General features: G+C 40.2%; 1 protein-coding gene across 2 annotated transcripts in view; it reads left to right on the top strand.

The window, feature by feature from the left end:
* The window catches only part of ralgps2 (Ral GEF with PH domain and SH3 binding motif 2), a 70,796-nt gene that overhangs the window by 13,182 nt on the left and 32,859 nt on the right, over window positions 1-24,755 (top strand). For both annotated transcript variants that reach the window (XM_003439891.5, XM_005478943.4), the window contains exons 2-9: window positions 7,626-7,730; window positions 8,939-9,069; window positions 9,339-9,446; window positions 10,156-10,206; window positions 18,918-19,001; window positions 21,831-21,920; window positions 22,024-22,116; window positions 22,682-22,808. In XM_003439891.5, coding sequence (XP_003439939.2) covers window positions 9,010-9,069; window positions 9,339-9,446; window positions 10,156-10,206; window positions 18,918-19,001; window positions 21,831-21,920; window positions 22,024-22,116; window positions 22,682-22,808 — 613 coding nt within the window. In that variant the 5' untranslated portion in view covers window positions 7,626-7,730; window positions 8,939-9,009. The remainder of the gene's footprint in view (window positions 1-7,625; window positions 7,731-8,938; window positions 9,070-9,338; window positions 9,447-10,155; window positions 10,207-18,917; window positions 19,002-21,830; window positions 21,921-22,023; window positions 22,117-22,681; window positions 22,809-24,755) is intronic.

The following is a 24,755-nucleotide window of genomic DNA, read 5'->3' as shown; positions in this document are numbered from 1 at the left end:
TACCTGAAGGTAAATGATTCATTTTTTTATCATGTGACTAGAATTCTTTCTCCAGTCTTTCAGCCTGTTACTTTACATTTCATGGAACAACTAAGAAACATTAATGGCATGAAATTAGTCTATAATAATAGAATATATGTTCCTACTTGTATTTGAAATGGTTCTTATTTTCTCTTAATGCAGCAGGTTCGCCAGACTCCATCATGTATACACACAGAGAATACAGTGATAAAGCAAAGCTACCCGATAAACTTGTGAACCAAAGACTTTATGAGATCTTTATGTGGTTAATAAAGGTTAAAAAAAACAAAAACCCTGTCACACCTTGCATCCTAAAGTAATGGTTTCCAATGCATTTTTTTTGTCCACCTTTCAATATGATTGTAATCTACAATTACCTCCTTTGAATGTGAACTTGAGTCAGTTTGGAAGTGGGGTTAAGATTAACAATCTCCGGATGATGGAAATTTTATTTTATTGTTTCCAACGTGATGCGTCATTGGCCCTGTATGATAACAAGGGGAATAACAACCTTTGTGAAGGGGAAATGAAACGATTAGTGTTGCAAACCATCAATACAAATCAAATACCTGGGAATAAGGAAAAAGGAAAAAGTCAGTGGAAACTATTGAAACTGCTACTGTCCTCATTGCTTCTGCTTTATTGGTGACGTGACGTCAGCAGCCCTCAGCCTGTTTTCATCATCTGACAGGAGAAGTTGGCTAATACTCGTGCAGGACCACGTTGAAGAGGTACTTGGAAACCAAGCATTTCTTTCACATTGAGAAAACGCTCAGCCCATTTTAAAAGAGCACGGGACCTGAAGTGGAGGTAGCAAGACTTTTTCTTTTCCTTTTAACTGTGTGAAACTGTCTGAGAAGATGATACTGGACTATAAACAAAAGAAAATGCAGATCTGGATTCCCACAGATGTGCCTTAATTTAAAGGATTGACAACATATGCCTAATGATCACTATCCTATGATCTATAGTGCCGCTTTATTTTACCTTAACCTTAGAGCTACCAAGTTTGAGAATGAAGGATTTGTGCTTCTTTTTTTAAAAATAAGAAGTTGGATAATCACCCATCTTTTGAAAATGGTCAAAAATTACATGTGCAACATTGCAGGTGCAGTGGCTCGCTGTGCTGGAGTTTGGGCCCTGCTCATGTGTCTCTTTTTTACAAATTTACACAAACCAATTACCACACACTGATAGATTATGACTTTATATAAGAGACTGCATCATCATTTTTCTTCTGCAGACACAATTAAATATCGCTTTAGTCCCAAAGTGTCTTTTCATGATAAGACACTAAAATGCCTCTGCATTATGCAGTTCAGATGGCAGAGTTGATCAAGCCAACTTATCACCACATGTTGGCTCCAGACAGATGGTTCCTTTCTGCAAAAGGAGTTTATTAGCCACCTGATTTTATTCAGCTCTGAGACTGCCACCACCCACACGTCATCTCCGCTCAGCCCACTGATGTGTCATCATGTCCTTAAGCAAGAATCTGTGGTGGAATGCCTCTCATTGTGATGCACCAGGGTCTGTCACTAAGCTGTGATTGATAGACATTTATTATCAATCCTGTGAGGCTTTCATACTGACTGAAAATTTGTTCATGCAGCTATCAGATGTTTTTTTTGTCCATGTTGTTACTGATGAGAGTAGAAAGTGGCTAACCTTATTCATATGTGATTTTGCAGATTGTAGTTACAGAAGCTAAGAGGACCATTGTTGAAAAAAGTGAGGGTAACTGTATTGAATAGCATTAAATCATACAATTTTTACCTAAGCATGCTGAACCAGAAACCTTAAACCTTGATAAAATGACCTCACTAGTAGCTTAGTGTTAACCCACACCTCCCCCTTTTTTTTTTTTTTTTTTTTTTTTTTTTTTAAATATATCAGGATCACTAATGTGTATATTGCTTAATATAACGATTTCACTCAGCACTTGCGTCTTTACTTGGTGTCCAACAAGAGGTTTCACTCTTGTGCCAGCCCTCAGAGACTCATAGAGGAAGACATAGAGATCATATCAGTTTCCTCTAAGCATTACTCCGCTGACTGACTGCTCTGTTGCCCTGTATTGTTACCATGTCCTTTCCTTGTTAATAGTCCATGCAGGGAATGACCACAGACAAATGTACTGCTGCCAGCTTCTCACTTCCTTTGCTTCCTCTCCCTCCCTGCTTCCTCTCCCAGTTTTTTTTCTCCCCCCACTCATCTGTCACCATGCTCAGGTCGCCCAGGCCTCAGCAGCAGAGTTGAACTTGGTCCGGGCAGCCTGCCTGCTCCCATTTGGGCCACAAATCAGGCTGAAGTCAGCACACACACACACAGATACACTCAAACTGTAGGCCCTTTCCCTGCCCACACGTGACAGCCTGCCGCTCTGAGGCCCTGCCACATGCCGCTACTCACAAGCTTGGCACTCTATCCTCTTCTCGGTTCATTTGATGGATAGTCAGATACAGTGATAAAGACCAGTTGGGCCTTGTATTTGCTTTTGGCAGCTGTAGTTTTTGTAGTATTTCATGATTTCAAAGGTTGGTAAAAGCTAGGTCACTGGAAAATGTTAACTATAGGTGTTATCTAGGTCTGTGAGCATTGTACCTACAGAGCCTGCCTGTGTCACTGGGGGATGTGCAATGAGGAAAAAACAGAAGACAGCCTGTCTTTAAAGCGTGAGCTCTAATTATCCCCCTCAAAGCTGTAGAGATCAAGCAAGCAGGGGTGAAAGAGCAAGGGAGGAAAGTTTATCCAAAACATTATTTATTTATTTATTTATTTTGGAAAAAAAACAACAACAACACTGGCTTAGAATTAGGTTTAGATGTGTGACATGTACCCCCCCAAAACAAAAACCCGATCAGCTGAGCAGAATCACAATCAGCTGACGGCCATAAAAATGTTTAGCCAACTGAAAGACTTGTTGAAGGCATTTAATTGTACGTACAGAGGGTAATGACTTTTATATTGTGATATATTCATTATAATTCAGAAATAATTTTTATATGGACAGTTGTCTTGAATACCTTTTGTTACCTGATATAAAATACACTTTTTGTGTTGTTGCTGATGAAACTATATTGGCCTTTTTTAAAATTCAGACACTGCACACGGATTGGGGGGGGGGGATTTGACTCAAATAAGGCTAAAAGTTTAAATGTTTTGAAAAAGTGCAGGTTTATTTACAAGTGTAAAAGTGATCATGACTTCTTTGTGCTTCATCTCCTACCTTTTTAAGACCCTCTTTGTCCTCGGCTGTCTATCTTTCCACTACATCACGGTAATTTCCCCTCACAAATAGAGCCAGATGCTCATAAAATGATGGCCCACTACAGTAGATGGTACATTGCTGTTAATTCACTGGCTGTGGAAAATCTGTGGTGTCACTGGGTTCGTTGCCTATTGATTTTCTGAAAAAAACAAACAAAAAAAACAAAACAAAAAAAACATGCTTTTGTTAGATGATACGGCACCATTAAACTATTTTCTTTTTGTTTGCATTATGTTGCAATAATAAATCAGATACATGCAGGGGGAATTGTCTGGAAGAGTGGCTGTATTTGGGGTATAGAATTATCTTCACTTCCTCTTGTGCGAACTTAATAAAAACTGTATCGACCGAGCAACGGGAATACCGCATGCTGTAATAGCAAACTGGGGAATTACTCAAAAGTATAGTGTGTGTGTGTGTGTGTGTGTGTGTGTGTGTGTGTGTGTCATAAAATGCAGAAACTCCCTGCACCCCTGACTGGTGTTTAAAATTTCAGTGGATGGAGAACTTTGCTTTTATGTTCACATCAAAGTGTAATTGTAGTGTTATGACAGTTTTTGGTCCTCCTGTTCCTATAAATATTTTCCCTCATCCACTTCTGCTGGTCTAAACTGCCATGGCGTTACCACTGTCCCATTATTGACCTTCATGAAGGGCTGAACATCACTGGCATGTTAAGTGATCATGTGAAGGGGCTGTTAGTCGTGTTCCTTCGACAACACACACAGACATTATTGTCCCTCCGCAGGCATTGTCACTAACTTCTGCTTATACAGCCAACCTGCTGAGTGAAAGCAGTGTATATCGATCCATGGCGACACGCTGCTGTAATGCATGTGTGAGAGTGTGTGTGAGAGAGAGAGAGGGAGATCGTCCGGGCCTCTCTTAGCTCCAGATCAATACTGTCCTGCTGTCCCCCAGCAGGCTTGATGAGAGCCCAGAGAAAGCGAGACCAACCTCAATTCAGTCTTCCATGGCATTACGTTAAATGAAATGCCACCAACAAGCTCTCTGGTGATTAGCAAGCTTCACAAAATGCATGAGCAAAATTAAAAGTAACACTTTCTCTGTTTCTGTAAAGCAGTAGTGAACAGGAAGTACAGTCATGTAAGAAGTCTGGAGGCAAGACGGAAGACAAGCTTTGCACTTGATGTGTGTGCTCGGCTGCAGATGGTCTGCAATAGGAGTTTATGAGGATATGCGATTTTGAGGAGTGACTATAAGTAATCAAGAAGGCTGACAAGATATTACTTATAATATTTTAAAACTATACTGCAGCAAGAACTCAGCCATATAGAGCTATTTCATGTAATAATTTATATAACTTCCATTGCTAAGTGCTGCTGTATTTTTGAGTAGTTGTTATGTTACTGTTATTTGTCAAAGCATATTTGCTTTTGTATAATTTGCCCTGTTGTTGATGCCATATTATGCTGCTTTTTATAGCTTCTTTTTAATGTTTAGATTATTTGAGTGAATTTAAAAATACAGGTCGTAGGTCCTGCGGTTTTATGTCTTAAAATTTGAATGTGCAGTGAAGTGTTTCATCTACAGATTTACCCACTCAGAACATTTTCTTTTCATATGGTAAAGAGGCCTATGACAATATTTGAATGGTGGAGGGATAATTTGCCTGAGAGTTTAAACTCGGACGGCATGAATGGTATGTATGCGTACTGTGTACTAAAGAGAAGGAGACAGCAGCACAGCTTAATGGGCTGTCACATCCCTCAGTACACACCTCAACACACTGACCCACTTTGGCTCTCTGACTTTGGCGCATCTGCGGCATGCTTTTCAAACGCATCAAGCCCCACTTCTGCTAGGCAGAGCAGAAAGCACGTCTGTACTGTGCATGTAGACCGTGACGAAGAAGAGGTACTGCAGTTTTTATTATAAAGCACAGCGGAGGAGAAAAAGACTTGTTTTCAAATGATTGTGCGCTTCAGAGGAAATGCTTCCATTATTGTTTGCTAATAAGACCTCCCTTAGAGAGAGAGACGCACACATTTAATGTTTAATAGTGAGAACAAATTGAGAAACGATGCTTGGCTTGCAGGACTGTTGGGTGTCAAAGAAAAGGCCTTTAGTTCTTTAGACGGGGACTGGCAGGGTTGGCTCAGCGTTTCTGTTAACCCTAAATGCTACACAAGTCTCGTGTGATCCTTTATTCAGTCTCACAGCTTGTGACCTTTCCTTGATCACACAGATCTGTGTCGGTCCTGCACTCCCTCTTTTTATTCTTGGACTTCACTAAAGTAGCTTTGCATGATTGTTCAAAAGAACTTTTTTTTTTAATCTTACCTTGAGTGGCCCCTCAGTTTATCCGTGGTCTGAAACGAGCCTTTATAGCCCTGTCCCTATGATAGTTTGCACCTTACAATGAGAAGAAGAAAGTAAACATACATACAACATACGACAAAAGTAAATAGGACACATATGTGAGTCTAAGCACTCTCTGCATGGAGTATTTTAATGCCAGGTGTTTACTGTTTCCATGATGCTGGGCCATCTGGGATGCACTGCTACAGATTTGTCATGGGCGTCTTACACAATACATCTTACATCTAGAGCAGTTCCATGGGCGTATGGGTACTGTAACAGAGTTACAGCCACCCCTATGTATATATCATATTTTCACCAGATCAAGACGTGGAACTTTCCATGCTTCTAACGAATGACTGACTAAAATGATCTGATTATCAATAGTTGATAAATTTTCATTTCTCACTCCACTCCCACAAACTATCACGTGCAGCGCAAACCCTCAGATTTATTTATCTTGGAGTATGTTTGCATTTCTTACTAATCTGCGCTTCCAGCTTGAAGATATAATGCTGCCATAAAATAAGGTTGAGGTGAGGATTAAAAGGACAGGAGATGAGCAGTTTAAGGAGGACCTAGGACATGTCAAATGGAGGTCATGGAAGACCTGTTTTCATGGCTGCTGGAGGTAGGAATGTTAAAGGTCAGTGCACGATGTGGAATGCATTGTCACGTGCACAGATACGCTGGCATGTGCATGACGACAACACACACAAAAACACTCGCTAATACATATTATGCCCTTCAGTACTGAGGCAGCCTGGGTCTTTTGTGTGTGAACTGCAGTGTGTGAATGTCAGAAGGTAGTCTGGAATTCAGTGAATACAAGGAGGGAGAGGCAGCCAATTCACAGAGCGAAGTCTGAATCAACGCCACTTGCTATTCAGTATTATGAGTCACATTTAGCTTAACGACACGTCCTCTCCTACAAGCTCCAACACGAGTAGTTCTACTTTCTGTCACTCTTCCTCTGTTATTGTTCTCTTCCTCTTCTTATTCCAGTCGTGCCCTCTGCAAGGCTTATACTTGTGATATTGAGACGTCAGCCCGTCTTGTTCCCAGACACACACCTGTACCTTATTAGTGCACACATGTTTTTCTGCCAGCTGACATTATAAACATTCCCTGGGCTTGAACCTCAGAAAGCCCAGCATTACGACACGCCTATGTGGAGTTATGTCACCAAACACAGCACATTTCAGCTCAGCTGACTGTCAGGTGTGTCAGACACAAGGACATTTATATCAGGAGCACCAGCTAGTTGGGATTGGATAGGGAAAGGCAATGACTCAGAAGTGATTCTTAATAGCAGGAGGTGTGAATATCGGAAGAAGCTGTAAAACTAGATGTAAACTAGCTAGGATGGTTATGGTTAAGCTCTTCTAACAGAACAAAATGAGCGACAGCAGATGAGCAGAAACCTGCTGTTATCAGAGGCTGTTTACACTGCTCTTGGTTGATAACACTTTGACTATAACACGCCGAGGACAGATGTGAGCGCTTGTTAAAGCTGTGTACACAGATGCTATTTCTGTCTTCCTAGCACAGAGATGTTTGTATTTATTTTTTTTATTTTTAACGGGCTGTGTGAAGCAGGGGGGAAAAAAAACAAAACCCAAGTGAGACAAACATTCATTGTCTTATTTATTTGATTTTATGTATTTATTTGGGGTCATGTCTTTATAGGCTTATGTTAGCCAAAGTTCGAAGTTTATTTTGGATCGTGGAAATCTTAATGTAGTGTTAGGGAAAGGTAACAAACAGAAATACTGACTGTCATTATAACCTGGAGGGAATAGGAGATATACCATGTTCCACAGTCTAGCACATGCTTTTATTCCTGATCGTAGTGAGACACCTACTGGCTGGTGTGAGTTATGGAAAGTGTCTGGAGGCACAGAGGTAGACGGGATTTCAACTGTGTGGGTTTTTACTCATGTTCAGAACAATCATGTTGCTTTTTGTTCTTTTCCCCCTTTTTTCTTTTGTTCCTTTCATTGACACACAGACAGCAGAGACCAGCCTTGGAGAACGATAAAACTCGATAGACAAACGAAAACAGAACAACAGCCTAACTTCACTTCAAGCATTATGTACATCTGACACCCATCTGGTAAGTGTGGCTTTTTTTCCTTTAAAGAATGTCTAGCTTTTTAAGTTGCCTGAGGATCAACTTAATTTCTTATTTTATTAAGTCTATGAAAACGTAGATTGATGCTTAACCTCACAAGTGATATTTTTAATAAATGTCTAATTTGAACCCAGACAAAAGGACAACACACACACATCTGTATTGGGCCAGGAAATAAGATAATTACAGATGTAGGATTTTTATATACAGCAGACTCAGACTTGTAAACACAGGCCAGCTATTGCTTCCTGTAGGATTATGCACTTTGTCAAACAATGTGAGGATAGTTTACATGATATGCCGGCATATCTGTCTTGTCTTGGCAGAACTGTATAAGGAAGTTAATGGAACAGGCCACTGGATGAAAAGACAAACAAGTAGGCAGTCAGGCGTTCACACACCTGCTGGCCTCTGCTGGCCTTCAGTATTCTGAGCAGCTCCTTATTTTTCATTATTGCTTCCCAGTGTGCTTTTGGCTAATAATGGTCTCCAAGGTGTTTTCAGTGCTGAGCAGACAAGAATATTAAATTGTGCTAGAATATTAATACGATATCACTCAGTGATGTCTGTACGAGGATTAGATTGTCTCCAGTTTAATATTTACAATTCATATTATTATTAAACGCTTAAATAACCCCTTTACACATACACATACACACACACACACACACACACACACACACGTTTACATAGTTCTGTGTAGGTTGAAAATAAAAGTGTAGAATGGATTTAAGACTTTAGAACAATGCATAGAGAAAACAACAGGAAAGACAAATGTTTGGTAGCAAATCTGGCCTGGATGGGAGCCAGTGAATTGGTCGGGTAAGCTGTTTACACTCACGGACCACAAGCCCCTTTCACAGAAGATCTTTTCCTAATGCTCACCTTAAGCTCCTTCTGTCCCGTCTTTCCTCAAGCGTAGTAAAGGCAGACTGTAAATGTGCACATCCATATGGTGTGCACAGGCATTCTGGACCAATAGCTGAACCTCACAACCATTTAACCATCATAACTAATTTCGAGAGAGTACATTTTTCCTTGTAGTTGCAACAGTATGTCTAAATCAACCCATTTCAACCAGTAGATGGTGCTCTGTTTGCAAGATGAGCAGTTTGAATGCTTCTATTAATGATCAGGATATCGTGCGCGATTTACTCACTGTCATACATTTTGTATGTGTTTTCTGTCAGAGGGCCGGGCGGGCTTTGCTGTAGCTGAGGATGATGAATGGTCTCCTGCATTAGAGCTAGATGGTGTGGGAATGATGGACCTCCCTAATGGCCAATCCAGTATCTCCACCAGTGCTGCCACAGTCTCTGAGGTAAGGCCTCATCCACGTCAGTGTTTTAAAATGCAGCCTGTGTATACTTCAACTATGAAGGTTTTCATGTATAACTATTATATATTAGTATTAGTTAGCTGACATATTAAATAATAACATTCTAATATATTATGTTTTAGTTTTTCTTGGTGTTCATTTTACAAATCTCAAAACCTTACCAGCATCACCACTCTTCGTCATTTGGTAATCCAGTTCTCAGAAGCCCAGCCATCAGATTGTTTGTATGTTTCTGTGTGTGTGACTTCCAGAAGAGCAGCAGCTCAGAATCTCTCAGTGATAAGGGATCTTCAGAGCTGAAGAAGAGTTTTGACGCAGTTGTGTTCGATGTGCTGAAGGTCACTCCTGAGGAATATGCAGTAAGTGAATTTTCTGTGTTTCTGTTACAGTCTCTTCTTTTCTGATTAACCTGCATCAATAAGGGGTTATAAACGTGCATATAAGCAAAAATATGATGTGCTGACTTAAGACAGTAGGAGATGGGGTGATGGAGGGGGAAATGGGGTCAGAGTTTGCATCAGTAATAATTGATGATGTCTGGCAGTGGTAAGCAGCTGCTGACAGTTCCCTTTGCTGCCTCTGCCCCATTTTCAGCGACTTTTCAGTGTCATCTCTGGAAAAATAATAATAAAACAAAAAGAAACTCAGAACAAAGTCACATTTTTCTCGAACTAGCTTTATCTTACAGGATTTTCACATGAAACGAACATAATTTTTTGAACGTCTGCAAAGTTTCTCTTTTATTAATACTTGTGCTTGTGTCTTGTTGTGTCCCATTCCACCACAAGAGGTCACTCTTGGTCTTATTTAATCAATCCCTGATATATTAATGTCTTTCAAGGTGGTGTTAGGCATTATCACAAGCCCAATTTAAAAAAACAAAAAAAACAACAACAAAAAAAACACAAGAAAAAGCAGCATTTCAGTTGTTGAATTGTTATTACATCAACCTTACAACCTTCTTTATAGCAACATGGAATTTATAGGAAATGATACAAACATTAGTTTATATAAATATTTCAGTTTGAGCAAAGTATATCTAACAGGTGCCTTTTTGCTCTCCTTCAGGGCCAGATTACACTCATGGATGCTCCTGTGTTCAAAGCCATCCAGCCAGAGGTGAGCAGTTAATGTGGAGAGGAAAAACGATGTTAACGGAATGACAATTATTTAAACTGAGTGGGAGGACTCAAGGGAACTTTTCACCTTACTGATGAGCAACTTTCAGTCCTTTGGGGCATTTGAAATCTTTAAAAACACACTTTCTCACATATATTGTTGAAAATGTAAGACTGCACTCTCTGTCAGCGTTTTAATTTATCCAAGTTGGCTAACATGCTCAGTGCCACAAATTTGCTTAAAGGGTCCAGTTTACTTGGCTTTTATAACTTCGGGAGACACTTGGGTGCCTTGTTCAACAAATGAACTTGTGCCCTTTGTTGTTTATAATAAATAGCTTAATCTTAGACTTTAGCATTGTCGTATTTGGTTTCTGACATTCACTTAGTTTAGAATAGCAATTTGAAAAAAGGTGCATCAAAACTAACGGTGGTTATTTAAGTGAAAATTGAAGACAATAGACAGGTTTCTCAGAGGGGTGTGGCAGCTGGATCAGTTGTATTCAAAGCCAACCAAAAATGAGCACACAAACACAACGTGAATGTGCTAATTTTATTCACTGAAAGATAGAAATATTACTTCATCACAGATAGAGAGCTCAGTGAGTTAAAAACCCTGTAGTAGTGACCTCTTAACCGCTTCTTAGGAAGAGAGGCTGGTATTTAACCAGGATTTCTAGTGGATGACTGGAAAAAAGTAGTCTACTAACAAATCCAGGAGATTCGTGCCATTAACAGAAGGGTGTTTATAAAGAGATGACTGAGATAAAGAAAAAGACTATTTATTAAACCCGTGATAAAAAGGCTAGTCATAATATTCAAATTTGTCGATATTTTTTGCCTAATTTGGAGTCAGACACTTGGCCAGTGTGCAGTCAGTATATTCCAAGGAGCAGCAGTATTCCTGTCATCAGTCATGCTCTTGCCTCTGGTTTGCATTTTCGTGTTGTTTGGGGTCACTGGCCTGTTGCAATATCAGTCCCTCGCTACAAAATAGATCCAGGGAGTGCTGATTGTCATGGGCTTTCCTCCACAGTTGCCTGACCACAAACTTGTTGGATTTTATGGAGCACTTAAACTCAGACTGCCAAGCGCTTTGGGTCATGGTCAGCTCATGCTGGGATAACATGGGTTATTAGGTTTTGTGCAAACTTGAATCCGTGTAAGTTCAAGTGAAAACTGTCATCAAGGAAAAGGGGACAGAGCAAATTTGAACTCGGTGTACAATTTTAGAAAAATTTTAAAGTGTATTATTTGTTATGATAAACTGATTAATAAATTAAAAATGAACGTAGGAAAATTGCGGTGGTGGCCAAGGTCAATTTCTCCATTGGTGCCCCCAGACTTTTAAACCACATTATACATTAGGAATTCCCCCTTGCCATGTTTTTGCTTTTCCCCTTCATACATAGGGTATATGTGGTTTATGTCTAACTGTCATGTTTTGCAATAGTAAGCCACTGTGATCACAGCTCCCACGCTTTGTCATATGTCAGTTATGCGAAAAAAGGCCATCTGTATCTCACGTATTCTTGCACACCAATTCTGTTGTGTAAGATGGACCTCATGCTTCGCCCCTGTTGGCTGTTAGGCCCTTTCCTGACAGCATGCATGGATAACCCATGTTTAAGGTTGACCGCAGTGATCTTATAAAAACTGCATACAGACCACAAGCACATTGTAGCGTGGCTTAGTCTGACTCCTGCTGCTGCATATGTGCAACATTTGCATTTCTAACAGCTCATAACGTTTCTGGCCTGATATCAAGCCACGTTTTAATGAATTAGGCTTCATATAGTACAACATGCCCTTTTGAGTCTTGCAAATAGTTTGTGTTTGAGCAGTGGAAAAAGGGAAAAGAACAGAGACGGAAGTTCCTTAGTAGCAGCAGGCTTTGTCTGTCTTGTTTGGTTTGTTGTGAAGTACCTTGCAGACTGACGTGAAGTGGGAACGAAGGGAAAGTGAACTAGAGGGGGCATTTGGAAAGGAGCCACTGCCCTGATTGAAGGGGCGTGCTGAGAGGGTGATGAATGCTGTAGTCTGGAGGGAGAGAGGGAGCTGAGTGTACCATATGTAGAGTGACCCAGCAGGATCTTGGCAGGTGGTAGAGTGGACTAGTAAGGCTTTTTATGCTCTCACTGTGCTTTTGTTTCAGGAAACTTGCTGAAAAAAAATGTACATGGCCAAGCCTGAACAGAACTGAGAGTTTCCAGTGCTGTCAACCTTCCTTCCCCTCCTCACAGACACATGATGGAGGAAAAAAAACAAGCGTGTGTGTTCAGGCACTCCTGCCAATTCGCTCTGTTCACTAGCCAAATAGGAAACTGTTAAATTACTTTTTTTTTCTTAAGTTGTGTAATCTTGCCTTTTTTTTTTCTTTTTTTTTTTCTTTTCCCCCCAAACCTACGCTCCTCAGAAAATTAAAGGAAAACGTTTTAATCGATGTATAGCATGAACTCAGTTAAACATCTGGGATATTGATCTGGTCAGTTAAGTAGCAGAGGGGGTTGTTAATTTGTTTCAACTGTTTTGGTCTTAATGAAATTAACAACAGGTCCACTAGACACAACACCCAAAAAAGGAATGGCTTTACGGGTGGAGGCCACTATCATTTTTTTCCCCTTCTCATCTATTCTGAGTGTTCACTAGTTTTGCATTTGGCTAGCGTCAGTGTCACGAGGCGCTCAGGTACTCCAGCCCCCCAGGATGGCAAATCAATATTCGGTTTATCGCCAGAAGGTTTGCCGTGTCTGAGCTGGACAGGTCTGTAGAAGGTCAAAACCCATCAGTGGGACGGTATTTGCTCCTTTGTTCAATGAGGAACAGGATGAGCTCTACAAAATGACCTCTAGCAGGGCACTGCATGCTGTACATGCCTGTCTGCACTAATTACTGGATCTCATCTGCCCTTAAACTTACATTTCCTTTTGAGGAACAGGACAGAGTTGAAAAGAGCTAAATTTGGCAAGCGATGACTCAATACTGCATGACGGCTTAATGACCTATGCCACAATTCCAGTAATTTGAAGTAAAGGTTCTACCTGAAATGTCTCAGGATGTAGATTCTGAAAACAGTTGTTTACATTCTGGTTCGTAACCACAGACCCAGCTCTCTTATCTCATCATCTGTCATTAAGTGATTCTCAGTGGGTCAGTTTGACCCAGACCTCCTTTTAACTTGATGTTTTCTCCTTGGCCCTTTTTATTTAATCTCCTATAGATGTCTTTATGGCAGATTTACTTTAGATAATCCAAGCTTGTCCAATAGAAGTTTCAAGGTTGAGCTGCTCTGTTCTTCCAGTCCTGCACTTAATTAACTAATAACTTCCCCAACTACATGAAATGGCTGAAATGACCATAAAGTAGCTGTGACTTGACCTTTTGGTGTTTTTGTTCTAGCTTTTTCTCTTTCCTCTCTCCATAAACACATCATAACTGTCTTAACATAATAATGTGAGCGCTTATGTGAGACAGGAGGCCACAGAGAGAAACTTGCATGCATACATGACACACAAACAGATATTCTGGCATGACCTTGCAATTTTTGCCCCAGACAAGATTATAGCAGAACAGAGCTTCTCAGTAATTTGAGTATTTCAGTCATGACTTGAAGCATATGTATGGAGAGGAGCCTAAGAGGTATAGCCAAGTCATCTGGATGAAGAAGAAAAGATAAGTCACAATAGCAATAAAAGATTACACGGGACCCGTAGATATATACAGCAAAAATGGTGTGGAGAGATGCTATAATGTCTGGCCAGCCCCTTTGAACAGGAAACAGTTTATTCTATTTATCTTTTGATTGGAAAAGTACGTGAGAGTCAGGTTTAAGAGATCAGAGTTGAACATGTCAGTCCTTCACAGCAGACTTTAGAGACAAACACAGAATCTAAACACATCTGCTTCTTATGATGCGTAAGTGACAGCTCATAAACCTCTGCCAGACCTGAGGGTTGTTGTAATTTACTTCCACTACGTAATGGACCCTCATCAATGCAATGGCATTTATTTTTTTTAAACTGGAAAGTGCAAAGAGAAATTAACAGAGCTTGAGAGCATTATCAGTGTCTTTGTGCTCAGTTTGGAGCACAGGTATAAATAATGGAAACACCAGAAGATATTTATTTTTTTGATGGTAAAATAATCTATACTGCACACCAGACTGATCTACAACCCCCAAATGAATTTCTGTTATGTTCCTTGGCTGTTGGTTTGCCATTAAAATGACAAGATGGATCACAGAGAGAGCGGGAGGAATGAATGTGGGGGTCTTGTAGCAAATCTTTTTCTCTCATTTGAAGTATTGACTACTAATGGATTTTAGCATTGGCTGGTGTTTATTGTTTGAACTGGAATGTATAGCTGCTTGCTGTATGGTTGATCAGCTGACAAAAGGGGGGGAAAAAAGTAAAAAAAGGTAAATTATAGTTGAATTTAGGTGAAATAAAACGACAGTGGCTGACTTTTTCACCCTTCCTTTTCTCAGTTTTTCAGTCCTAGCAGGGTATTTCTAATTTCATAATCAGATCTCCAGCTGGATATTATGAAATAAAAGCTGAGGGGAAAAACTAGTTGAGTGATGCAGAGGGGATTGAGAGGGAGAGGGTTGCCTTTTTGTTTTTAACACACAGTCATGACAACAGCCAAGTACGTAATTTTGTGGCTTTGGCTGGCAGGTTTTGCTCCAACTCTCAGGGAACTATCAGATTGCATTTTACGTACCGCTGAAAAGTATGTCAGATCCTCACGTCTGAGAACCCAGAGCAGAAATCCTCAGAACAGGCTGACTTGTAGTTGGACCAAAGTAATGTTTGTCTTTCTCAGGCCTATCTTGGCTTAGTCTCTTCCAGCACTGGATTTCAGATAAAGAAACATTTTCTAAAACGTTTCCCCCCCCTTTTGCTGTCCATACAGTTACAACTATAACAGAAGCATCACGTAAAGGTTTCTGTAGGCCCCTGTAGATCTGCACAGGACTAATGTAGAGATTAAACTTCAATTGCTGCACAACAAACACCGGGGGGAATCTTTGTTACACTGCAGCCTGTCAGCACGATGATCTGGACATGTTGATCACAGTGAAAGCTGGAGAAAATAATGCTTTGGTAGTAGAGACAGAAAAACCACATGGACAGATTTTCCATTGTCAGAGATGATTTAGTCCAGTCTCACTGCAATATGGTCTTAATTATATTTGATTTTTGTGTAAGCATATATCATCTTTAACAAATGCAGTTTGATGTCTTCTTTATAGCAACATTGCTTCTTCTGGTTTGACTATAATAAAGCATAAAATGCATGTACTGAATTACATAAATAAACGTACTTTTAGAAAAGTAATTCTTTCCATGGTGTGTGCACAGCCAGGTAATGGGGGCCGCTGCTGCTGGCTTGAGTTCCTGCCAAGTCTATAGTTCATGACTGTCTGAGATGAATGTATTTTTAATTTTTTGTCTTAAGACAACAGAAACAAAATGGCAAATCAATAAATCAGTAGATCCTAAATTATCGATAGGCACACAGACAACCAGAGTCCAGTATCAGCCCTCCTGTCACTTAAACGCTTATTTCTACAGTCTCCTCTCTACTTTTATCAAGCTTCATTTCAGTTTCACTGCCTCCCCTATCTCTTCTTTCCGTTCTGTTTCTCATCTTCATCAGCTCTTCCTTTCTTGGCCTGTGGGCTTTAACTGTTTCCTTGCATCTTGACACAGGTTTCCATTAACAGAGTAGATAAAAATAAAAAAAGGAAGTGCTGTGATGGCTCACACGAGCGCATCGCAAATGGTGGCCTTGCTGCAGCTTATCGTTTTATTTAGCTTTTGCTAAACAAACCAAGTCAAATTTTGGTGATTATGAAGATGTATATAGTCCGCTTTTTTTTTTTCTTTTTTTTTTCCTTTTTCTTTTTTCAAGAAGTCTTAAGATTGTGTAAAGTTTTGTTGTGGCTGATGATGGTGTCTAATTTATTTTAATGTCTTTGGTTGACAAATGCCCTTTAAACCACCTCAGCTATTGTTTGTCACTTGTAGGTCATATAATCAATTGTTCAGCCAGAGGTGACATCAGATTTCTTTAACAGCTCTTACTTTAAGTGTACAGACCCAACAATGTAAATGTATCCGGCTCCTATCAGCCCCACGGGACTGTGCTTTAATGAAAATGCTGCTCAGCCAGACCAGCATGTGGAAACGACAGGCTGTCTGTGGTTTGGCGTAGCAGACGTTTTTTTCTTTTTCTTTTATTGCACTCTTTTACTGCAGAATTTTAAACCCTCTCTTTACCAGAGCTGCTTTGTGAAAGCCCTTCTCCAAACACTCAACTGTTGTCAGAGTTTGTGGTGCCTTAGTGTGAAATGAGGCTATAAAGGACCTAGGAAAAATAAAGGAAATAAAATCCTAATGGCCTAATGGTCTCATATGAGGAAACTGGACTTAAATGATTTCAAACATGGATGGGTGGTTAAATTAGAAGACTACCCCAGGTGGTTTAGTGATGAAGGTTTAGTACAAGTTGTTTAAATTTTGTAGCTTTCCTGAGTGACGACAAAACTCCAAAGTCTGTCTGTATGCCCCTTTTCAGGTGTTCAGCCTACCTGGGTGGGCAAGTGGTGGTTTGAGCACACTAACGTTGCCACTTCCTAACTGTGTTTGTTTTAGGAGTCATCACCAAAGTTATGTGGAAGTGAAGGAGAGAGAAAAATGATTGGCATTATGGCAGGACAAAAGGAAGCAATTATTTGAAAAGGACTGATGTAAAATAAACAATTAGGGCACTATTTTAGCTGTATCCTGTGACAGGGACGGCACAGTTAAACACCAGAGTCCCCGCGTGGTCTAATAAAACCTTGTGGGAAGATGCTGTGTTAAGGTTTCTGCAGTGTTTTATTTTACAGTCTCACTGCTGTGCCTGCATCTTCGCTCCATTGCACTCCTTTTTCCTTTACTCGTATCCTCATCCTGACTCAGGCAAAATGGATCCCAAGCATCACCTCGCCCACGCACGAGTGTCTGCTTTTAACATCTGTATTTGATATGTTGTATCTTTGCTCCCACTGGCGGCTTCAGCTTGGAGACTCACCGCTGAATGAGCACAGCTTCTCTTTAGAAGTAGACACGGTGATACGGTCCAGTTCAGGGAGCTGCGAGCAGTTGGGTGGAGATTGCTACTTCCAGACAGTCTGACTGCCTCACTGGGGGTATTGTGTGGGGGAGCAGCAGTCTCATTCAGCTGCTTATATTGTAGCCTAAGTCAGCCATGCTGGCAGGGATTAGCAGGAGAGCTTGCACAACATTTTTCCTACTGTTATGTCAGTGTCCCTGGATTGTGGACAGCCTGCAGGGGCCATACGAGGGCCCGGGTTCCTGTTGCAGTGCAGTGTGTGGTCTCCAGCTTTACCTAACCGCTGAGGACATCAGCTGAAAGCCACGCTCACTCTGGCCTGGTATTCAGAAAGAAATTAGTCTTTTAGGAGGGGATTTTCTGTGTTTACCTTCCAAAAATCACTTTTTTTTTTTTTTTCTTTCGATAACGTGTACTCTAATTATTTTCCAAAGCAGCTGAAGCTGCTGCTCCTCTTTGTGCTGAAATGATGAATTGAGAAAGTTTTGACAGAAAATCGGTGAGCAAGCATTTCAGTTGCTCACATTAAAATTATCCACGATGACAAAAGCCAGTCCAGTGCTAATTACATCCTCTTACATGTATGTTCTGGTACTTATTTATTTTTTTCTTTAACTTCTTTACATCATTACTTTTACATTTTAGCGTCTTTCTGTTTTTAAGCTCAGCAAAATGCTTTGCTTGTGCTCATTTAAATCCTCAGTGTGCAACAAATGCACCTAAATATCTTAATTTAAATTGTTACCATTGTTCTGTGTTTTGGTTTTGCCACAGCACAACTGCCATCAGTTGGTTGAAGTGAGCATCAGATTTATTTTTAATGACACAAAAAGAGGAAAAATGACTAGAAAAATAATGATTAGAAGCTAACACTTAAGTTTTTTTTCTCTTTTGCTACTTTGTTTTTTTTGTCCTGACTGTCTTTGCACCCCTTTACGAAGAATCCTTTTAAGTCTTTGATAAGACTTTGATAATTTATCTGGATTGAGAGGCACACATTTTGCATGACGTTATTCATTTTACACTCATTTGTTGTCAAAGGCAATTGTTTACAGTGTTCTGTCCTCATTCTTCACTGGATCCTTGCATGCTTGTTGCTAATACCTTCCTTGAGGTGTTGTTTGTCCAATATTGAAAGTGGTGAGTTAAGAACATGGATAAGCCTACCAGCAGGTAATTTGTATCCATCAATTTATTGTTCAGGAGACTAATTATTTTTGAAAATCTGGTTGATTTTGTTGAGGATTCAGCCAGCTGTTTTCTCTGCGGGGGAAATTCCAACAACAATTACTCCTCATCTAGATGAAAAAGTGTATCAGTGGAAAGCGCAGACTTTACTGATGAAGAACATGTTGTTTTGGGCAGCAGTTCATTAATCTGTCCGAACCTTTGCCTCGATCTTGTCTTCAGCGGTTTTCCCGTTCTCGTCTGTGTTCCTCTCCTGTTACGTTGTGCTCCCTACCTCTGGTACTCTCCCCACAGTGTGACCCTGACTAGACTGTTAAATACATTGAGTAAAATGCTGGTGTATGCAAAAAAAGATCTGTGACTCGCTACATAATCTTTATTTCCCCGATTCTGTGATTTCAGGAGCTGTCAAGTTGTGGCTGGAACAAGAAGGAGAAGCACAGCTCTGCTCCAAATGTTGTGGCCTTTACCTGCAGGTTCAACCAGGTGAGACGGGGAACACCATTTACCCTTACTGCCCTTTTAGTTCAAGTCATTCTAAAGCCTCAGCAGAAAAAGAAGGAAAAAAAAGGATGAGAAACAGTCCTGCTCTAAGTTTATAGATTTATGTGTCTTGGCTATCAAGGAATGGAGGGAATAAAGTTCTTCTTTCCATCACATCCCCTGCTTTCATTCTTCCATGTACCAAATCATCAACCTTGCTTTCCCAGAGGTGGTTGTTTTAAGCTGTTTGTCATGGCAGCTCTTTATAGTCCCTTATGTCTCCTCCCTGCTAGTGACAGAGTTATATATATCATAAATGGTCCCCAGGTGATGCTGCTTTGAGGAAAAGTAGCTTCCCCCCCCCCCCCCTTCATTTTTTCTTGTCCTTGGCTTTTCCTTCTTTCTGGCATGCATGGGGTTTTTCATGTGTGCTTGTAGGAGTGCATCTGGCTTGATCCCTCAGTACCCCGTGACATCATCAAACAGGAAGTTGTTGGTAATGCTTCAAGGGGTAGCAGTGCCCTTTAATCCACTTCCAGTGTTTTTGCCAAATTCCTCTGGGACCCTTTTTACTGCCCTCCAGTACAAATATGAGATTATCTAACTGGAATGCGTTGCTGTGGAAACTTCTCCATGTATAGCACACCCCAAACGGTGATTCAAGATGTTAGCTGCACATACACAGCTGCCGGCAGCCAAGGAAAATGAGCTTTTTGGATAATGGGACCTGGACTGGGAGGACAGAGAGTCCCAGAAAGCCCCTTTGCTTGAGCTGAAGCCATATTCTCTGTCCTCCGGCCTTTGTTTTGTTGGCACTCTGCTTTCGGAGCCAGTGAAGCAGAAAAGAATTGGCCAGCTCATTTAATACAATATGATGAGTGCACTTTACAGAAAACTAAAGGAGGATTAGAGACAAATTGGGACGTTTTTATTCAATAAACAAGGAATCAGACGGTTAATAAAGATGTAATGGTTATGAACCTAAACAAATTAGAATTGTTGTGTTTTTTGTTTTTTTTTCCCCCCCCCTCCCTAACTCCTCTTTACTATGGAACAGTGACTGGATCCTACCATAATCAGCTGCGGTTCCCATCGTTTGCCAAATCTTCGTCTCCATCCTTTATTTTTCTCTCCTCGGGTCATTAGTTGGTCACTCCACATATCAGCTTATGTTTGGATCTGTCTGCTTCCTCTTATTTATGATTATTGAGATCTTGGGGCCTTGTAGCTCCATCTGGAGGCATTGATACGCTCATAAACACAGTCCCAAAAACATCATCGTTGTTTCAAGGCATACCCCTTACAGACACGGCCCTGTCTGGGAAGCCCTCTCTCAGGCACACATGAGCACTTTGTGAATGCAACTATCTGGAGCGCTGTTGTCATGAGTGATCTCATCATTGCACAGTTTTTGAGGCCGAAGCAGACACAGGCACATGCTCTGTAATGAACCCCAAAGGGATCGTGATTTTTGGAGCCATGCTCCGTCCAGATTGACCTCAGATATCAAGTTAGACCGCTGAGGAACCTAAATGTGAAGCTACAGCATGCTTTGCTCCCAGATTGGAACCAAATTTAGTCATTTACTGGAAAGTCTTTTCTACTGCACAGATGAGGCAAACGTTAAATGTAACAGGATTTCGGTTTTTCATTTTGAAAGTGGGTGCTGCTTCTTTATGGGAGGTCATTTCCTCAAAGCAGTAGATGAATATTAAAGTGGACGCCAGTGGAGTCGGGGTCCACCATCTGTGCTGTGTGTCTTCTGTCCATTTTCATCATCCTTTTCCATAAAGCTTAATGTGAAACGGTGAGAATTAAAAGCACATGGCTCTGTTTCCTGTCAGTACTACCTCATAGTAATATGTTTATAAGATGGGACAGGGTGAGGGAGAATGAATTTATCTGTTCACTCCTGAGCTCCTCACCTCATCTTTGAAACAAAAACAAAATCTCAGGGCTGTTTCCAGGAAAAGGTCGGCAGAGACAGCTATAGGTTAGGATTTATGCACAGCCTGGCTGTTTAAAAGCAGAGTGAAGCTGCCGCACACACACACTTAATTTGTAGATGGACACACACAGAGGAATGTTGACCACATAGGCAAAGCCAGTTAATGTGCAAGTGGAAAAGTCAGAAAGTAATTCGGAAACTGAAAGAGATGAAGAGTTGTGTTTCGTAGGGATGGTCAGTCTTCCTCTCTTATCAGAACACAATGTGCAGACAGCTGTTTGCTTTGAAGCCCTTAGAGCCCTGTGGCGTTGAAGCTAACTTTCCCTCCCTTTACCCCTCTTCTTCTTTTACTCTTCTCCTTTTTCCTCTTTCCATTCTCTTCTTCTCCCAGGAGCTTAAACACTGATTGATTCACTGACTTGTCTCTGTCTGCGTGCATGTGCAATCAGAGCTCTGGTTTGCCAGCGCTCTCCCTAAAGAGACAGGTTTCCGACATCATTCTCAGTCTAGCCAAATACTCTAAACACACGTATTCCCTGTTTCCTCCTACTTTCTTAGCTGAAGTATCAGGAGTTGTGGTGTGTATCTCTTGTGTATCAGCTGGATTTTCCTCTGAATGTCTTGCTTTTACTCTAGAGCTAATTTCCAATTGACTAATGTAGCGTTTCTGCAGTTTGCCATGCGCTCTGCTGCTCTGCTTTATAACCGTTTTAATTAAGAGTTGTCACACAGGTCTTCAGGTCTTGGCTCTAGATTCAAAATCAGGAGATTTTGTGAAGCAGAACTACCCTTTGTCCTTACTTGAAATGGGTTTTCTGTAATACTTGGTCATTTGTAGTCCTTGTTTGTGAGTATTTTTTTATGTTTGTTTGTTTTTTTTCTAGACGAGTTTCTGGGTGGTACGAGAGATCCTCCATGCACAGACGTTGAAGATCAGAGCCGAGGTGCTGAGTCTGTATATTCGCACTGCCAAGGTACACAAGTCCACCCAGGACATGACTTTGTTTTATCCACACGAATGTTTGCAGTACAAATTCAACTTAATGCATGTTTGATGTACTCTACTACTACTCACAGAAACTGTGTGACATGAACAACCTCCATGCGGTAATGGCAGTGGTGTCAGCGTTACAAAGTGCTCCCATCTTCAGGCTAACCAAAACTTGGGCGGTGAGTAATATTTGCTGTGCTTTGAAGTCACAAGTTTATTAGTAGAGTTCTGTCAATAAGCAGGAATTTCCCTAAAGCCTGTACCAAAACACTGGACACATAAACGGAGAATAATAGAACAAAGTAGCACAAGTGACATGGCATGATGAATAGAAGAGTTAAAACTTTCAGAAACTTTAATTTCACAAGGAAAATGAGACGTTAACAAATACAAATACATTTCCCTTGAACTCTGATTACTTTTAGAAAGATGTCAGCGTCTCAGTGAAATGCCAAGTATCTGTACACGAAATTGACACGATCTTTATGGATGATGAACATTTTGAATTCATTATTCAATTTTAAATCAGTGTCTGTTTTACAAACATGTCTGTCAGTGTTCTCAGTGAAGATGTAGAAGTTACATAATAACATAATGATGTTGTGATGTAATGCTGGAAATTTCTTGAACTCTGGTCTGCAAAACCACAGGAGGTTCTTTTAAAAATATTTTTATGGTAAAATCTTTCCACTTGTACATCTTAGCCCTAATGTGTTCCCTCCTTATCCTTGTCTTCGTGTGTAGTTACTGAATCGGAAGGACAAGGCAACGTTTGACCGGCTTGATTACCTGATGTCCAAAGAAGACAACTATAAACGCCTGAGAGACTACATCAGCAGCCAGAGCATGGTTTCTTGTATACCATACCTAGGTAACAGACACAAATCTACATGCATGCATAGCGGGTAACTACTGCAACTCCCCCCTTCTTACGAAAGGTGAAGTTTTAGTCTAATATAAGTACACAACTGTGCAAAAAAAAAAAAGCCTGCACCTCCCCTCATTTCTTTATATTTTACTTCCAAGAAATAAAGCTTTTTCTTTTAGTAGTGTTGAGGAAGAAATAGTAGTTGGAGGAATAATTAGTTAAATTGCTATCAGACTATGATCAGATGGATTTTTTTTTTCTTCTTCTTCTCTCTTTTTTCCGGTTAAACCAATGAGCTATGAATCCTGTAAGCACAAAAAGGCATCCAACCCAAGGGATGGACAAATATTGTCTATACAGAACAGAACATTTTCATAACATTTTCAACTAAAGAGATGGGGATACATTTTGTGTTGCTGTGACAACTGCCTGTAGAAAAGTGCTTAAAGATAACAATTTGACAGTATCTTTTGCACCAAAGCTGATATCCAAAGAGTTATTAGTCAAACGCATATCTCAGATGAACAGCAGATGAACAGTATTTGAAAGTCATGAAACGGGGAAATACAAATCCAGCAAAGACCTGACACAGGACCTGTGAAGTACATCTGGCCTTTCAGTTGATCCATTTACTGTTTGCCAAAGCCTCATTAGTAATGGTCTCAGTGGAAGGGTGGCTGTCAAGAAGCCATTCTTAAGAAAGAGAAACGGGGAGAAACGCCTGACGCATGCCAAATTACACAGGAACTGGACTGAAAATCCGTGGCAACAGGTCTGATGGAGTGATGAATCCAAACTTGAAAACTTTCATTCAGATCATCTGCGGTTTGTACGATGGGTTAGGGTTAGGCAAGAGGTACAACAGTCCTTTAGGAAGCCTGGAGAACTATCCCTGAAGACTACTTAAACAAATTACCAGAAAGCTGAGCTAGAGGAGTTCAGACTGTGTTGAAGAATAAAACTGGTCATACCAAATACTGATTTTTGAAGACAAACCCTCTTTGTCTTTTTATACTGTATTTCCACTTATGTTTGCTCATTTAAAAAAAAAAAAAAATCACTACACCCATTTCCAATTTTCCTTTCAAAATATAAAGAAATGATCAGGCTTAGCACTTTTGCCTGATTTTGATTTCTAGAAATCAATAATGGCAAAAGATGAAATAAAAGTTAATGTTGGTCTGGTTTAAGCTAGAGAAGCTGATGCAATGTAGGATTTTTGCTTTGAAAGCACTTTTATTTCCAACCATAAACTTTGGATTAAAAAAAAAGTCAGTTGGAAGTCCAGATTTCCATTTTAGCAATTTTGCCGACTCAACACAACACCACATGTTTTATCCAAATTGCTCATATGCTGTAAATTAAAAATTGATTCATGTAGATATAAAGCGAGGAATAAATGGGTGACTAGAAAGTTATTGTATTTGCTTGTACAACAGGTGCAAGGTGGTTTATTCCAACATTTGAGTGTGAGTAATGTTCTTGGGTAACCTCAAACCTTGTATATCTCAATAGTTTGTTACACCATGGGAGACTAGATGTTGTACATTTTAAAGACTTTTTTTAGCAGTAGTATTTTTTAATCGCCTGTGTTTGACGCAGTGTGTACCATATAACCACAATGATTGAAGATGCATTTCTAAATAGCTTTGAACTTGCTCAATAATTTAGCCTTCTCTGCAGAAGTGGCTGTAATGGTTCTAGTGACTCACATATTTGGGATTTTTATCATCGTCTATAAAAATCTCAATGGAAAACACTAAAATAAACAAAAATAAATAATCTCTAGTTTAGTATCCATTAAGATGCCTTGCACTCACCTTATCTTTATGGGCTAAAGGTTACTTTAATGACAAGCGTCTGGGTTTGAAAAGCCAAACTTCCTGCCTGCGTTTGTCTTTACGTCACTACGACAATCATTTGTCTGTTAGACAGTTGCATTTATTGTTG

This window comes from Oreochromis niloticus, linkage group LG23, assembly GCF_001858045.2.
Source record: "Oreochromis niloticus isolate F11D_XX linkage group LG23, O_niloticus_UMD_NMBU, whole genome shotgun sequence".
NCBI lineage: Eukaryota > Metazoa > Chordata > Actinopteri > Cichliformes > Cichlidae > Oreochromis > Oreochromis niloticus.
The sequence above is the reverse complement of the archived record's forward strand: the minus strand, read 5'-3'. Positions and strand labels throughout refer to the sequence as shown.